At 50.2% G+C, this 17,829-nt stretch overlaps 2 protein-coding genes across 2 annotated transcripts in view; one reads left to right on the forward strand and one right to left on the reverse strand.

Moving 5' to 3' along the window:
• The window catches only part of LOC136940337 (dynein axonemal assembly factor 5-like), a 25,897-nt gene extending 17,729 nt beyond the window's left edge, over positions 1-8,168 (forward strand). The window contains 4 exon segments of the mRNA XM_067232441.1: positions 1,576-1,726; positions 3,360-3,516; positions 4,052-4,243; positions 7,533-8,168. Coding sequence (XP_067088542.1) covers positions 1,576-1,726; positions 3,360-3,516; positions 4,052-4,243; positions 7,533-7,672 — 640 coding nt within the window. The 3' untranslated portion in view covers positions 7,673-8,168.
• A 5,647-nt stretch (positions 8,169-13,815) lies between these two features.
• On the reverse strand, positions 13,816-17,256 carry LOC136938424 (uncharacterized). Its single transcript, XM_067231697.1, has 5 exons — positions 17,202-17,256; positions 15,786-16,289; positions 14,675-14,699; positions 14,507-14,562; positions 13,816-14,416 (listed from the first exon to the last, which is right to left on the reverse strand). The coding sequence occupies exons 2-5, from the start codon at positions 16,283-16,285 to the stop codon at positions 13,894-13,896; spliced, it is 1,104 nt and encodes a 367-aa protein (XP_067087798.1). The 5' UTR covers positions 16,286-16,289; positions 17,202-17,256; the 3' UTR covers positions 13,816-13,893.
• Positions 17,257-17,829: the final 573 nt, after the last annotated feature.

Genomic DNA, 17,829 nt, shown 5'->3' on the forward strand with positions numbered 1-17,829 from the left:
AAGGTGCGCACCACCACACAATCCACAAAAGGATTCCTCGCCCTCCCCCTAAACACCCGTCTGTCGGCCCACCTGCAGCGTCCTGTCATCTCCAGGTATCTGCTGTGATCATCTCATCAACACGAGGGAGATGTCACCACAGGAGCCCCCCCCCACACACAACCTTTTTATCTTGGCGCATCAAGGCCTCGGCCGCAAGTGCTGAGGAGAAAGGAGGGTGGAAACAAGTATGAATTCATACGTTTTCTTCCACACAGACGGTTCCCTGTGCGGTGTGTTTGAACAGGGGAGCGGAGCACACACACACACACTTCTCGAGTCTCATCCAGTCTCCGGAGTCTTTGTTCTTCTCCCCAAATGACATAATGACACGTCGTGCGTGAAGGCTGAAGAAGAGAGGGGAGTTTGTCTTCTTCAAACACGCTCGCTCGATCTGCCACGAAGAGCTCCGACTGTGTTTCATGTGGAACAACACAAGCTGCTATTAACAGTTAGGGTGAAAGGTAAGTAGCAGGAATGTGAGAATATACCCCACACCGTCTCCAAAATGTGGAGATAAAAATCTGGAGTTTTGTCCAGAAGGGAGTTCTGTGTCTCTGTGTGTGTGTGTGTGGGGGGCAAGACAGGTCTGTAATTGCTTTGTAAGATTTACAGCGGAGAGTCGATCTAGCTTGAATGGACACCGACAGGCTTACGTCCAGTATTGTGTGTGTGTGTGTGTGCAGTAGTGTTGGACACGCTCACTGCGATGAGGAAAGATGGCTCTGTCACGACTCGCTCGACATCAGGGGAAGCGACGGGCCGCATGCAATGAACGTAACAACAGCTCCCCTAGTGGTGACCAAGGTCCTTTTTCCACACAGCGACGCTAGAGAAAGTACGCGCTAAGTACGTGTTGAGGTTTGTTCAGGTCACACAGCAATATGGACGTGCACAGGCCCCTCACCGCCCTTTCAGTGGAGGTGTTGGGAGCAGAGCGGAAAGATCGGAAAGGGGGGGGGGGGCGTCTGTGAGAAAGAACGTCAGTTGGCTTGGAAGTGAAGGACGTCAGATGGTCAGTCTTCTCCTCCCTCCCTCTCTCTCTCCTCCCTCTCTGTCTCTCCTCCCTCTCTCTCCTTCACTCTCTCCTCTCTCTCTCTCTCTCTCTCTCTCTAGTGTTGCTTCATGTGTACCGATTGAGCCAGGGACACAAGTGTGTAGCACTTTGTAGCAGACAGCTAACTCAGCTGTTGGTACTTAGTCACAGCAGCCCCTATCGGGTCCAGTAGAATTACACCCCAGCTATGCTCCCACTTACGTTCAGGGCATGTTTTCATGTCTGTCATCTCTCTCTCCCTCTACCTCCCCCTCTCTGTCCTATCTCCGCCCCCCCTCTCTCTCCCCCTCTCTCCCTCCCTCCCTCCCTCCCTCTCTCTCTCCTCAACCCCCCTCTCTCTGTCTCTCTCCCCCCCCTCTCTTCTCCCCCCCCTCTCCCTCAACCCCCCTCTCTCTCTCTCTCTCTCCCCCCCCTCTCTCTCTCCCTCCCTCAACCCCCCTCTCTCTCTCCCTCTCTCTCCTCCCCCCTCCTCTGTGCAGGAGCTTCAGGGGGTATCTGGAGGTGTTCCTGAGGAGGTGCTGCTCCCTAAACCTGGTGTGGAGAGCCGGCCGCACCGCCGCCGCTGTCCGGACCTCGGCCCTCAGCTGCCTGCTGGCCCTGCTACAGGGCGGGGCCGTCACCCCCACACAGGTACACACACACACACGGGGGTACACACACACACGGGGTACACACACACACACAGGTACACACACACACACACGGGGGTACACACACACACGGGTACACACACACACACAGGTACACACACACAGGTACACACACACAGGTACACACACACAGGTACACCACACACACAGGTGCGCACACACACCTGGAAAAGGGACACACACACTCATCCGACATCATACAGACATTCTCACCGGCCAGTTAGAAGGATTGTAATCTGTTTATCCCTTCCCCCTCTCTCTCTTCTTGGCTGTGTGGGTGGGTGTGTTTTGGGTTCACATACATTTGTCCCGGTGGAACAAAGCTTTCCTCTGTCCTGTTTCACTGTTGTAGAGGCTGTAACCATCACCAAGCTGCCGCACCCACACACACACACACTTAGACACACACACTGGTGTTGGAGTGAACATGCTGAGTTAGGAGAGTGTGCACACGGGCAGGAACACGACGGCAGGCCGGGTGTCCGGAACACGACCGCAGGCCGGGGTGTCCGGGAACACGACCGCAGGCCGGGTGTTCTGGAACACGACCGCAGGCCGGGTGTTCGGAACACGACCGCAGGCCGGGTGTTCGGGAACACGACCGCAGGCCGGGTGTTCGGGAACACGACGGCAGGCCGGTGTGTTCGGGAACACGACGGCAGGCCGGGTGTCCCGGGAACACGACGGCAGGCCGGGTGTTCGGAACACGACGGCAGGCCGGTGTGTTCGGGAACACGACGGCAGGCCGGGTGTTCGGGAACACGACGGCAGGCCGGGTGTTCGGGAACACGACCGCAGGCTGGGTGTTCAGGGGGACCATTGTTCCTTCCACTCCTCCTTCCTTCCTGGGAAAACAGTTAGCTGCTCCGTTACAGCCCTCTGACTGATGTCATGTTCAAATGCTTCCCTGCCAGCTCTTCTTCTGGCCAAGTGTTTTCTCTCTCTCCACCTCTCTGTCTTCCAGCACTCTTCTCTTCTCCTGTCTCTACCTCTCTCTTTTTTTTTCTCCCCACCTTTATCCCTCTCTCTCCTTGTCTGTCTATCTCCCGTCTCCCCCCAGCTCCGTCTATCCACATCTTGTTTCTCTCTCTCCCCCTCCCGCTCCCTCTCTCTCTCCTGTCTCTCTCCGTTTCTTCTGTTTTGTACACACGTCCAAGGTGTGTGTGTGTTCCTCCGAGAGCGTTCTGTGTACTAGCTGCTCTAACAGCAGCTGGATCCATCATCACTCCTTCTCCGGCTGTTTCCTCACAGCTTAAGTGTTTCGACGGCCATTTTGTTACACAACAGTCTGGTCGAAGTCAGACTTTGAAAATCTCACTACAACAAAATAACTGTCTGTCTTTCTATCTGTGTGTGTGCGTCTGTTTGTGGGTGCATGTGTATGTCTGTGCGTGTTGTGTTGTATGTGGGTGTGTGTGTGTGTGTGTGTGTGTGTGTGTGTGTCTCTCTGTATGTGTGTGTGCATCTGTGTGTCTCTCCGTGTATGTGTGTGTGTGTGCATCTGTGTGTCTCTCCGTGTATGTGTGTGTGTGTGTATCTGTGTGTGTGTGTGTGTGTCTCTCTGTATGTGTGTGTGTATCTGTGTGTCTCTCCGTGTGTGTGTGTGTTGCCAGCTGCTGTGTGTGGAGGAGCCCCTGAGGCCCCTGCTCCTGTCGGGCCTGGAGGAGGACTCCCCTCTGGCCCGGGGCCTGGCCTGCCGCTCCCTCTCCACCCTGCTGGCCCTGCTGGGGCCCAGCCTGCACCCCGACGCCCTCCACAAGGTCTACCCCGGTAATCACACACACATACACACACGTATACACACACATGTATACACACACACCCACACACATGTATACACACACACCCACACACATGTATACACACATACACACACACACACATACATACACACACACACACGTATACACACACATGTATACACACACACCCACACACATGTATACACACACACCCACACACATGTATACACACACACCCACACACGTATACACACACACATGTATACACACACACACACATACACACACCCACACACCCACACCCACACACACACACCCACAGACGTGTATACACACACACGTGTATACACACACACACACACACACACATGTATACACACACACACACAGACACACACACAGACACACATGTATACACACACACACACACATATATATACACACACATATATGTATTCAGACATATACACACACACATGTATACACACACAGATATGTATACATACACACACGCATGAGGCACACACACACAGATATACTGATGTGTGTGTGTGTGTGTCCAGAGCTTCTGAAGCGTCTGGATGACAGCAGTGTGGAGGTGCGCGCCGTGGCTCTCAAAGCCCTGGGCGTGTGGCTGTCCTGCCTGGGGAAGGACTACAACTCCCAGCTCTGTAGTCCTCACCTGGAGTTCCTGTTCCAGCAGCTGCTGCTGCACCTGGACGACCCCGACAGCCACGTGCAGGACGCTGTGCTGGGTGAGACACACACACACTTACACACACACAGACATATACTCACACACACCTGGAGAGATGCACTCACAAGGGTCCACTCTCCCGCACAATGATAGTGGATTCTATTCGTAACCAAAACTGTACCCCAAACATTGACCTTTTCGACCTCAATCTGACCTCTCACCTTAACCAGACTTCAAACCTTAGATCAAGCCTCTCAGTTTATCAGTTCTGGACATATCGTCCTTTTTGTCATGGTGACCAACTGCTGTCAGACTGACCACGACAAGTGTTCCTGCTGGGGGGAGGGGGGGGGGGGAGGGAGGAGGGGAGGGGTGGGGTGGTGATGATGACGCCCCGCAGCCTCGGGAGAATCAGAGGAGCCAGGGGATGGGGGTGTGGGTGGGGGTGGGTGTGGGGAGCGGGCGGGCAGGGTTCCTCCATCACACAACACCACATTAGCCCAGGCACGCTGCCAGAACCCCCCCCCCCCCCCCCCCCAATCTTCTCAAAGACTCTCATCTATCTCAGTTTTCCACTCCATTTATCACTAAAGATGGAACCCCCCACCCACACCCCCCAAAAATGCTTTTTGATGCCTCGGTGATTTCATCGGCACCCCACCGACACACACACACACACACACCACCAAGGTGACGCTCCTTGCCACCGTGCCCAGGGCAGGCATCCCTCGGCGGGGATAATGTGAGCCTGCTAACCCCCGTCCCTCTGCACTCTGGGAGAACAGCCCCCGTAATCACATCCACATGGAGACCCTTCTCCCCTCGTCGCTTCACACACACACACCCCCGTCTCACGTAATCCCTCTCTCTTTTATCTCTCATCCCACGTCTTCTGCTACGGGTTTTCCTACGGGCTTGACAAGTCGTGTGTGTGTGTGTGTGTGTGTGAGAAGGAGAGAGATATTTACTGCTGGAAACTCTGAGAGGGGTTTCCTGTACAAAAAATCTGAGGTTTAGCTCCCGAGGCACCAACTGGGGAACTTGTTTCACTATCCTGTCTCCTCTCCTTCCCCTTCATCTCCCCTCCTCTACCCTCCCCACACAAGAGAGCCCCTTCCAGGTAGAAGGTGTGTGTGTTCCTCCGGAGAGCGTTCCGTGTACTAGCTGCTCTAACAGCAGCTGGATCCATCGTCGCTCCTTCCGGCTGTTTCCTCACAGCTTAAGTGTCTCGGCGGGCATTTTGTTACGTAACAGTCTGGTCGAAGTCAGACTTAAAAAATCTCACAACAACAAAATCCAAGTGTGTATGTAGGGGCCAGCCTCCAGACTAGGTTATCTCTCCCCGGGGAGCGAGATGGAGAGGAGGTGATGGGGAGGGAGAGGAGGAGGGGAGGGAGAGGAGGAGGGGAGGGAGAGGAGGTGATGGGGAGGGAGAGGAGGTGATGGGGAGGAGGTGATGGGGAGGGAGAGGTGATGGGGAGGGAGGGGAGGGAGAGGAGGTGATGGGGAGGGAGAGGAGGGGAGGGAGAGGAGAGGAGGGGATGGGGAGGAGGGGATGGGGAGGGGGAGGAGGTGATGGGGAGGGAGAGGAGGTGATGGGGAGGGGAGGGGATGGAGAAGAGGGGAGGGAGAGGAGGTGATGGGGAGGGGGAGGAGGGGAGGGAGAGGAGGTGATGGGGAGGGAGAGGAGGTGATGGGGAGGGAGAGGAGGGGAGGGAGAGGAGGTGATGGGGAGGGGGAGGAGGGGAGGGAGAGGAGGTGATGGGGAGGGAGGGGAGGGAGAGGAGGTGATGGGGAGGGAGAGGAAGGAAGGGTTGCTTCCGTACCTGGGACAGTCTGCTCCCCCCCCCCCCCCAGGGTCCTCCTACAGCCCCTCCCAAAGTCCATATGTTTGGCTTTTTTCTTCTTCTTCTGTGGTGGCTGCTGGTTTTGAGTGCCTGTGGGACCTTGTCTGCTGAAAGCTCACTGACTGGAGATGGAAATCAAGTTTATCAACTGACCTTCACTTGAGAACTCGGTATGAGCGCGCGTGTGTCCATACTCTGTGTGTGTGTGTGTGTGTGTGTGTGTGTAGGATCAGGCGAGATAACGTAGATGTGTGTGTGTGTGTGTGCGTGCATACATTGTGTGTGTTTGCGTGCATGCTTGCAAGGGAGAGGTGATGTAAAGTGTGTGTGTGCGCGTCGGGCTGACCATGAAGGCATTCCCCTCCGTAATGAGACGAGCTGCCTCGGTGCTGACTGACTGATGGCATGCCACATAACAGCCAGCACGCCAATCCGGACACATCCCTTTGTCTCATGCACGTCTGCGTTTGAACTTTCAATCTCTCTTTCTTTCTTTTTTTCCTTCCTTCCTCCCCAACCACATTCTCTCTTTTAGCCTTGATCCCATTCTTATATGGTTCTTGGATTTCAAACGCGTCTCCTGCAGGGCTTGATGTCTACCGCTCTTCTGACAGGATGATGGACAGTGCTCGTACCCCCCCCCCCCCCGATTCCTCCACCTCCCATAATCCCCACCACCAACCACCGCCTATCCTGCCAGCGCCTTCGCTACCTGCCCCCCCCCCACACACACACACACACACCGCTGGCACGCTCTGCACCAATCATCATTGTTCTCCTTTGTTCTCCCAAAAACGCCCATCTCCCCCCCGTCCACAAAATGGTATATACAAGTCCGAGAATTCCCCCTCTTTACGTTTTCCTTCAGAGGAGGAGGGGTGGGGGGTACAAAAGCCGGTTCCGTCCGGAACGGGGGGGCTGAGGCAGCCAGGCTGAAGGGAGGCGTGTCAGCAGCACAGCGCCGTGTGTCCCACATGTGGCTCTCCGTGGACGTCTGACAGCTGACACTCGCCGGCCTAATTCATGTCGTTCCGCACCAGCATGTCTAGGGAAGGTCTGGGGAATTCCTTCGCGGGGGACGTTTTCGAGTGGGGCGACGGTGCCACCTGGTGGAGAGGGGGAGTACAGAGACGGCGGTCCTGGTTTACATTTACATTTAGTCATTTAGCAGACGCTCTTATCCAGAGCGACTTACAGTAAGTACAGGGACATTCTCCCCGAGGCAAGTAGGGTGACGTGCCTTGCCCAAGGACACAATGTCATTTTGCACAGCCGGGAATCGAACCAACAACCTTCTGATTACTAGCCCGACTCCCTAACCGCTCAGACATCTGACCCCTTTGTTTGAGTCCAGGACAGGTTTTAGTCAAGGTCGCGAAACTGCAGCCTCCGGTATTACAGGAACATGCTGAAGGGTTGGAGCGCTCTCCATCTCCATCTTTTGGTTCTCCTGGAGGTGTCCCTTGACTGTCCTCTCTCTCTCTCTCTGTTCCTCTTCAGAGGTGCTGAAGGCAGGCAGCCCCGTGCACCCAGCTCTGCTGAAGCAGGAAGTGGAGGCCGTGAGGGACAAACAGCGCAGCCCAGCCTACTGCGACCAGCTCCTTCAGCACCTCCAGTCTCTTCCCAGGGACGAGGCGTAGACACCTGGGGCTTCGACCTGGACTCGCACGCACGCTCTCAGACACGTGTTCAGACACATACATTCAGATTTGATTCGGTTCAATTCTATACACACACACTTAGGTATACACACGCGCGCACACACACGCATATTTTGATACACACCCACACAAGCGCGTTCTTTGACAAGAACTCGGGTCACACGAACGGCCGCAACGACACAACCTCTCTCTCATCTCCCGTTTGAGGTGTCGTCGTGTGCTTTGAGAGACGGTGGAAACATTCACTGTCAAGTAGTCAGACGACCGTGTCAGAACTGTTCAAGATCCAGCCGTTGTGTTTCTTGGGTTTGGATTTGTTCACCACCCAAGTTCTTGCTCTGCGCATGTTCGAACCCCATGCATCATTTTAGCATGATTGTTTTGCAGGATCCTTAATTCAATTGTGTTCTGTGCCTTGCTTTTATCCCCTGTATGTTTTTGGTCAAGTTATGTTTTTGCTATATAAAAAAATATATGTGTGTGAGTTGTTTCCTGTGTCCTAGTCTAATGAGCTGTACTCGTATCAGTCAGGGCTGCGTTTCCCGATAACGATGGATCGTAGCTGTTACGAGGGTTCTCTACGATCAAAATAACGAGCCATCGTTATTACTTACGTGCGTTTCCCGAACATGCTCGTAAGGAGAACCATCGTACGTGTCTCTTAAGTTGCACTTAACAAGACGCTGTCCATTGTACTGAAATGTGATTCTTCTGACGCAACTTTAAGACTTTAAAATTTAAACGTTAACCAAAATATTTGACGAATTACGGTACACACAAAAAAAATTGTCGCTTTACATTTATTAAAGGCTACTTATTTGAGTATTTTTCAATGTACATTGTATGATACTACATGAAGGCAAAGACAATAAGGTGAACGTGCAAACTGTGCTGCGTCTGTGTTTTACACCGGTGTTAGGACCCTGCAATCAGCGACACAGGATGCTAAATACCAATAGGAGGTCTTGGAAATTAAGTGGGCTCGTCTCCAAATTGAGGTGAGGAAGCTCTTGTTTGAAGAGATGAAGTTCACAAGGCCCTCCATTTCTGTGCCTATTCTTCTGCCCAATCAACAAGGTAGTGTCAAATTTAGGTTACCTTATAGCCTAAGCATACAATGTTTATTTAAAGTAAGTAAAGGCTGAATTGTGTATTGTATCATATATTCAGTGTTGCCTGTCCAATCCTTACATGTTTACCTTATAGATCCATGTGAGGAGCAGGAGCAGGGAGAACAAACTCCACTAAAACAACTATTTCTCAAATTACTTGTGCCTTGGTTTTTAACTCTTCTTGGTAGGCTACTCCACTTTCCATAGGCAAATATAAAAAACCATGCATATAAATGGTATCACACATGGCATGTCCCAGCTAGCAGCCTAAATAATTCAATGTACAAATACAAGCATCTCAATCCAACATATTTACTGTCTTATTTTCTAGTGCTGACTATATCTACAATCTTGCATAGGCCAGCAGCTTTCCAAGACCATGTTTGCGATCTCATAATTCTCACATATTGGCCACAAATGACAAACACATAAGTAATGAATACCCAGTCTTCAACATGGAATCATTGTTTCTGACATGAATAATCAACTCTACTTTAATTGATGGTTGATCAATTATACTCATTATGATTGTAAGATATGACATCATGATATCATGCTGCTCCTGAACCACATAGAAGCAGACATGCAGAGGCTAACAAGGAGGTCCTTTGCACTGACCCCTGCAACCCAACTACTGGCAGTGTTAAGGTTCTATGCCACTGGCAGTTTTCTGGAGGTTATTGGAGATGGACATGGGCTCTCCAAGGCCTCAGTGTCAAGATCTGTGCAGGCTGTCACAACTGCATTACTTTGCCACATCCCAGACCACATCCAATTCCCCACAACCAGAGGGAACAAGTCTGCGGTGCAGGACTTAGGCTATCTTCAATGGCTTTTATGATTTTTGTACGAGTTTTCACTCCCTCCCAGCCCCTTCACCCTGTGTGACTTCCCAGTCAACCCTGTGGAGTCTTTCCATTTCCTGGGCGCCACCATCTCCTAACATCAGGCTCGGCTCTGCCACCAGCCTCTTCATCCACCGGGCTTGGCGTGCTACCAGCCCTATAATTCTAATAAACATCTTCAATGTTCAATTGTTGTTGTGTTAGGCTATTGTACTTGTAAAAGCGTTACTTTAATGCATTTCTAGTTACTATTGCACATTACAACAGGCATATTTCAATTTTATAGTATTTTGAATAAGACTGACATTTGTTTTAGTGGGCTCACCATCCGCAGGAGGGGTCATGGGGGTCGGGTGCAGTGCGAGACGGGCGGCGGCTGAAAGCGGGGGCCTTGGTGGTCCGATCCTCGGCTGCAGAAGCTAGCTCCAGGGACGTGGAACGTCACCTCGCTGGCGGGAAAGGAGCCGGAGCTGGTGCACGAGGTAGAGAAGTTCCGGCTAGATATAGTCGGCCTCGACGCACAGCATCGGCTCCGGAACCAGTCTCCTTGAGAGCGGCTGGACTCTCTTCCACTCTGGAGTTGCCCTCGGTGAGAGGCGTCGAGCTGGGGTTGGAATACTTGTTTCCCCTCGGTTCGGCGCCTGTACGTTGGGGTTCACCCCGGTGGACGAGAGGGTAGCCTCCCTCCGCCTTCGGGTGGGGGGACGGGTCCTCACTGTTGTTTGTGCTTACGCACCAAAGCCAGCTCAGAGTACCCACCCTTTTTGGAGTCTCTGGGAGGGGTGCTGGAAAGCGCTCCTCCGGGAGATTCCCTCATCCTCCTGGGGGACTTCAATGCTCATGTGGGCAATGACAGTGAGACCTGGAGGGGCGTGATTGGGAGGAACGGCCCCCCCAATCCGAACCCGAGCGGTGTTTTGTTGTTGGACTTCTGTGCTAGACACGGCTTGTCCATAACGAACACTATGTTCAAGCATAAGGGTGTCCATATGTGCACTTGGCACCAGGACACCCGAGGTCTCAGTTCGATGATAGACTTTGTAGTCGTGTCGTCGGATCTGAGGCCGAATGTCTTGGACACTCGGGTGAGGAGAGGGGCGGAGCTGTCAACTGATCACCACCTGGTGGTGAGTTGGCTACGATGGTGGGGGAAGACGCCGGTCAGGCCTGGCAGGCCCAAACGTAATGTGAGGGTCTGCAGGGAACGGCTGGCAGAATCCCCTGTCAGAAGGAGCTTCAACTCCCACCTCCGGGAGAGCTTCGATCATGTCTCGGGGGAGGCCGGGGACATTGAGTCTGAATGGGCCATGTTCCGGGCGTCCATTGTTGAGGCGGCTGACCAGAGCTGCGGACGCAAGGTGGTCGGTGCATGTCGCTGCGGTAACCCTGGAACCCGGTGGTGGATGCCAGAGGTGAGGGATGCCATCAAGCTGAAGAAGGAGGCCTATCGGACTTTGTTGGCTGGTAGGACTCCAGACGCGGCTGATGTGTACCGGCAGGCCAAGCGGAATGCAGCTTTGGCGGTCGCGGAGGCAAAAACCCAGGCATGGGAGGAGTTCGGCGAGGCCATGGAGAATGACTTCCGAACGGCTTCGAAAAGGTTCTGGACCACCATCCGGCGACTCAGGAGGGGGAAGCAGTGCACTGTCAACGCTGTATATGGTGGGGATGGTGCGCTGCTGACCTCGATGGGGGACGTCCTGGATCGGTGGAAGGAATACTTTGAAGACCTCCTTAATCCCACCAACACGCGTTCCGACGTGGAGACAGAGTCTGGGGACATTGGGGGGGGCCCTTCTATCTCTGGGGCTGAGGTCGCCGAGGTGGTTGAAAAGCTCCGCGGTGGAAAGGCCCCTGGGGTGGATGAGGTCCGCCCGGAGTTCCTTAAGGCTCTGGATGTTGTAGGGCTGTCTTGGTTGACACGACTCTGCAACATCGCATGGACATCGGGGACAGTGCCTCTGGACTGGCAGAACGGGGTGGTGGTTCCCCTCTTTAAAAAGGGGGACCGGAGGGTGTACTCCAACTTTAGGGGGATCACACTCCTCAGCCTCCCTGGGAAAGTCTATTCAGGGGTTCTGGAGAGGAGGGTCCGTCGGATTGTCGAACCTCGGATTCAGGAGGAGCAATGTGGTTTTCGTCCTGGCCGTGGAACTGTGGACCAGCTCTACACCCTCGGCAGGGTTCTGGAGGGTGCATGGGAGTTCGCCCAACCAGTCTACACATGTTTTGTGGATTTGTGGTCAAAAGGCTGTTATGGTAAGACCGATTATGTTCTGTACAGCTAAAACAGCCTGGGGTCAAATTGACACCAAACATAATAGGAGGGTTACATAAACATGCCCTTACACGCTAAATGTCTGTTATTACATGCTATATTAATATAACTTTTAGGGAGGAACACTTAGTTATGACGTTAAACTATACTTTGTCACGAAATATAGTTGTAGCAAATGTTCGTCTTTGAAACTACCTACAGATTTGAAAATTCCGTTGGCTAATTACAGGGCCTAACCTAAATAATGAAAATAAATAATAACTGAACTTGTAACAGTTTTGTTGCAAAGCACACTATTATGGTGAAATGTTATCTCGTGTTTGTTGAGTTAAAACCGAAATATTGTTGTTGCATAGCAAGCATCATAGCAAAAAGGCTAACAAACGTAAGAGTTAGCCTATACCCACCAATTAACATTAGCTCTTCATTTATGACATGGATACCGTAATAATCATACAGAGACATATTTGCATACCTTTATCTTTTTCTCGTTTCTTCTCTTCTTCTTTTCTTTTTTTCGAAATTGGGCACCTGATGGCTTACTTGACCTTTTCCTGTCCGTCTTCTTTGGCACTCAACAGTCAACAGATTTCCCATCCCCCCAACACTGTCACTCACGACCAGAAGTCAAGACTAAACCAATTCACCTTGGTGACCACAATCGTTTTGTGTTACATATTTTTATTAGCCATTTCACACAATAAAAATAAAAAAAATGTGCAGGAACTTTAGGCCTATATTTATAATATTATGAATGAAATGTACGTTATTTGGAAGAAAGTCGAGGTGCAACTGATTTTAGCCCACTAATTTAGAGTATTGCACTATACAGTGGACCCTAACCCTAACCCCCCCCCCCCCCCCCTTGTCCGTTCCATTTGGGAGACCCAGTCAGGTGACCTATCTGTCCCCCTCCCCTTTTTTCACACAGCTTCTGTGCACTGCACCTTCTCAGCAAGCCAGGGGTGCCTGCAGCTGCCTGAAGGGGGCGCCAATTTGCCAATTCCCCACACCGTGAAATGATAGAAAAGAGAAAACCGCTTCGCGGCGCAGAGATTTTTATTTATTTATTTTATGCTTGTGCGTCCCCCACGTGACATGAAAAAATGCCGCCCCGGGCTACTGCCCGGTCCGCCCGTGCCTAAAACCGCCCCTGTGTTGGAGCCATCCTGAGGTGTCTCAAGCAGACATGTTTCTGCAGGTAGGGAGAGAGGTTGTTCGGCTGTTTGAGGGAGAGGTGGTGCTGGTGTTGGTGCGAGGGCTGTTGCTGGGAGAGATTTTTATTTATTTATTTTATGCTCGTGCCTCCCCCACGTGACATGAAAAAATGCCGCCCCGGGCGGCTGCCCGGTCCGCCCTTGCCTAAAACCGCCCCTGGTTCCTACCCTCACCTATGGTCACGAACTGTGGGTAGTGACCGAAAGAACGAGATTGCGAATACAAGCGGCCAAAATGAGTTTTCTCCGCAGGGTGTCCGGGCTCTCCCTTAGAGACAGGGTGAGAAGCTCAGTCATCCGGGAGGGGCTCAGAGTAGAACCGCTGCTCCTCCGCGTCGAGAGGGGCCAGTTGAGGTGGCTCGGGCATCTGATAAGGATGCCTCCTGGACGCCTCCCTGGTGAAGTGTTCTGGGCACGTCCCACTGGGAAGAGGCCCGATGGTTTCGGGAAACGGCCCGTACAACTAAGATCCATCGTACGATGGACTCTACGATCAATTTAGGCTTACGATGCTTTCGGGAAACGCACCCCAGGTTGGTATCACTTCCTCATGGTGGGTAGTGTAGCGGGATGATATTTTATTCATGCCTCCTTACAGTCTTTACAACACGCATTCTCATCCACCCATGTACACACAGAGCAAACCAACACAAATTACAATTCAAGAAGCAATTGAATTTCAACTTTATTTGGATAACCCTTTTGACAAGCAATGTCACAGTGGGCTTCACACATGTCATCTGGCCGGTTATGGCCGCACAACCTTAGGAGCGATGGTGCCCATCACAGTGATGCGGGCTGGATCCCACACGCAGTTTTCTTCCAAACCACTCTTCACCATGCCACAGTTAGGTGGAACCCAGGCCGTGTCATAACCACGATCATGCCAGCTCTTCTGGTCGGGATGGTGTTGTCGATCGATTTTTTTCACTTTGCCAACATTGACCTTCACCCTTAAAACAACCCTCTCATGCTCAAGCAACTCTAGTGGGTATCTGCTAGCCTTCTGCAGGTCTCGGCTAAGATACACCCCTGGACCCAACATGCATTTGTTTGTGGATCTCTGGAACCCATTCTTCAGTATGGCTTTAGCAACCTCTTGGCTGGTACCGTGGTACATGACGTAGGTCCAACCAGACTTGGGTTCTGGATGATCGAGTGGTATCACCCCTGGGGGGAGAGTGAAGTCATCCTCTGCCCAGGTGCACTGAGACACTTGGAGCGCTGGCTTGTACATATTACTGTGAGAGACAAAGGGCTTGTACATATTACTGTGGGAGACAAAGGGCTTGTACATATTACTGTGGGAGACAAAGGGCTTGTACATATTACTGTGAGAGACAAAGGGCTTGTAACTTGACAATCTTTTCACATCGCGAAGCCCAAAGACAACACATGAAATTCCTCTGCCATCATATTTTTGTCACGGCACACTACTGTAAAGAAATTACTGTAGAGGTAGGTACTGCAACTAGTTACTATTGTAAACATACAATACTTTTCTTACAGTGCGTCTAATATTAAATCACCGTGTGACAAAATCCAAGATGCTTGCTGTCTCACATTAGAACAGACTCATTATGAAGTACATACACTATTTATTATATAGCTATAAACAATACTATATTGTATTTACTGTTATTAACTTATTAAATATGAAATGAAGAAATAGGAAATTTAGACTATCAACTCAAGGCTGACACTTTAACAGTTTTTCTTTGTGACTGACACATTTCTTTATATCCTGTCTACTGTGATTACTAGAAAAGTACAAGTTCACTCCAAATCAAAATCATCATTTCATACAATCAATCAAAATCTGCCTGGTGAATCTATGTGATTAAAGCTTAGAATGTTTTTAACAAATACTCACTCTTGAATTGGTGATGTCTCTCGGTATGCAGTAAGGTGAGGTGGGTAATGTGACTTTTATAATGCTTTTGACATGGGTGGAGCTTAGGTAGGGCCCATATAACTTTCGTTTACCTGTAAAACACTCATCTTTCGCTTTCATTTCTAGCATGTTCAATTTGTCTGCTTTTATACCATGGTCTTACATAGCACATAGCATATCGTAAATGCCTCAACTTTATCACATATGGCTCCTTAACTTTAGGCCAGAATCTCCTAACATTGATGTCAAATCTAATTTGGGACTATCTTGGTTGGACAAAGCCACTTTATAATATACACATAAACCCAAATATGCTTTTCATTGTAAATTCTATGGTAATTTATATCAGCTATCTATGTAGAAATGTAGTTTATTTAAAGTGGCAAATACACAGACCAATACCTTGCCAGCTTATTACAGTAATTGTCAGAGTATAAGACGATATTGTCAGAAATAATTAATTCCTGTTCTAGTCTAATGAGCTTTCTCATATTGATCAGGTTAGTATCACTTCCTCATGGTGGGTAGTGTAGCAGCATATTTTATTCATGCCTCTTTACAAACAGTCTTTACAACACGCATACTCATCCACACATGCACACACAAACCTGACACAAATTACAATTCAAGAAGCAACTGAAATTCCATTTTATTTCAATAACCCTTTTGACAAGCAATGATACAGTGGGTGTCACACATGCCTATCGACTTCAGTATTTCATGGTGGGGATCAGGCTGGTGATGGCTACACAACCTTAGGAGCGATGGTGCCCAACACAGTGATGCGGGTTGGATCCCACACGCAGTTTTCTTCCAAACCGCTCTCCACCATGCCACAGTTAGGTGGAACCCAGGCCGTGTCATAACCACGATCATGCCAGGTTGTCTTATCTGGGTGGCTCAGGGAGTTGATTTCGATCACTTTGCCAACATTGACCCTCACCCTCAGAACAACCCTCTCATGCTCAGGCAAATCTAGTGGGTATCTGCTAGCCTTCTGCAGGTCTCGGCTGAGATACACCCCTGGACCCAACATCATCATGTCTGTTCCTAACATGGCCTTTGTGGACTGCTGGAACCCATTCCTCCGTATAGCTTTAGCAGCGTCTTGGCTGGTACCGTGGTACATGATGTAGGTCCGACCAGCCGTGGGTTCTGGATGATCGAGTGGTGTCACCCCTGGGGGGAGAGTGAAGTCATCCTCTGCCCAGGTGCACTGAGACACTTGGAGCGCTGGCTTGTACATATTACTGTGGGAGACAAAGGGCTTGTACATATTACTGTGGGAGACAAAGGGGTTGTAACTGAAAGATCCTGTAAAGCAAATTCCATGATTTGCTTCTCAGTACATTATATACGTGTGACATGAGTTTCTGAAAGCATGTGCAAAGCGCGTAAACTTTGTCGCTTGGACCGTTGAACAGTTTCTCTTCCGTTTTCAGCTCAGGTTTGTATAGGCGGAGCCCAAACCCTATGTCACAGCGACCTATCTACGTCAGATCACAGACGGTTGCATTATGTTACTCAGCTGGTATGATACAAATACAAAGTAATTAACACATAAAACACTCAGAGACTGCAGGTAGGTCTGTTGCTGCTAAATTCAATCAATTCGAGGGCACGGAGATTCAGCTCCTTCAGGCGAAGGAGCTGAAGGAGCTTTCCACTCTAGTTTGGACGGGTAGTTAACAACACATTCTTCTGTGGTGTGATGAACTTAAAACTCATTTTCAATTCCACTTTACAGGATCTTTAACAATCTTTTCACATCGCGAATCCCAAAGACAACACATGAAATTCCTCTGCCACCATATTTTTGTGATTTTTTTGTGATGCTTGATGTCTTACATTACAACAGACTCATTATGAAGTACATGCACTACACTATTTATTATATTACTATAAACAATACTATTTAGTATTTACAGTATTTACGTAATTAACTTTTTAAATATGAAACTGAGAAATATGATATTTACACTATCAACTCAAGGCTGACACTTGTACAGTTTTTCTTTTTGACTGCAGATTTCTTTATATCCTTTCTACTGTGATTATTATAAAAGTACAAGTTCACTCCAAATGCATATCATTTCATACAATCAAAATCTGCATGGTGAATCTATGTGATCAAAGCTTGGAGTGTTTTAACAGATACTCACTCTTGAATTGGTGATGCAGCTCTCGGTATGCAGTAAGGTGAGGTTGGTAAGTGTGACTTTAATAATGCTTTTGCTATAATGCTACATGAGTGGAGCTTAGGTATGGCCTACATACTTTTCATTTACCTGTAAAACTATCACTTTCACTATCACTCATTGTTTCATAAATCACATGATGCACATATCTCTCTGTTATTGTCACTTATGTCCATCCATAGAACCGGTCCAGGTGGATCAACCGGCCTCCCTGGTACTCCCATGGTTGAAAATGTGTTGCTGAAGTGCCCTCTAACGTGACATAAACTACAGCCGGTGCCCTGCTGGCTGCTGTTGGTCATGACCACGACCACGACCACGCCCACGCCCCAGCTTTAGTGGTTCTTTGCCCTCCCCAGTGTGTCTCTGCGTTGTGTTACCAGTTCCACCAGTGGCTTGTTAGACATTAGTCAGTGTTCTCGTTTATGTGATTGCTTTCACCTGTGTCTTGTGTGGTTTGGTATTTAAGTTCCTGTTTTGTGTTGTGTCCCTGTCAGTCCCTGTCAGTCCCTGTCAGTCAGTCCCTGTCAGGCCCTGTCAGTCCCTGTCAGGCCCTGTCAGTCCCTGTCAGTCAGTCCCTGTCAGGCCCTGT

The sequence above is a fragment of the Osmerus mordax genome, chromosome 3 (assembly GCF_038355195.1).
Source record: "Osmerus mordax isolate fOsmMor3 chromosome 3, fOsmMor3.pri, whole genome shotgun sequence".
Taxonomy (NCBI): domain Eukaryota; kingdom Metazoa; phylum Chordata; class Actinopteri; order Osmeriformes; family Osmeridae; genus Osmerus; species Osmerus mordax.

Coding starts and splice junctions, on each gene's coding strand:
- LOC136938424 (XM_067231697.1), bottom strand. CDS start 16,285: ATGTACAAGCCAGCGCTCCAAGTGTCTCAGTGCACCTGGGCAGAGGAT. Junction 14,700..15,785: donor ATCGCTCCTAAGGTTGTGTA/GCCATCACCAGC, acceptor AATGTGAGACAG/CAAGCATCTTGGATTTTGTC. Junction 14,417..14,506: donor CTTCGCGATGTGAAAAGATT/GTCAAGTTACAA, acceptor TGTCTCCCACAG/TAATATGTACAAGCCCTTTG.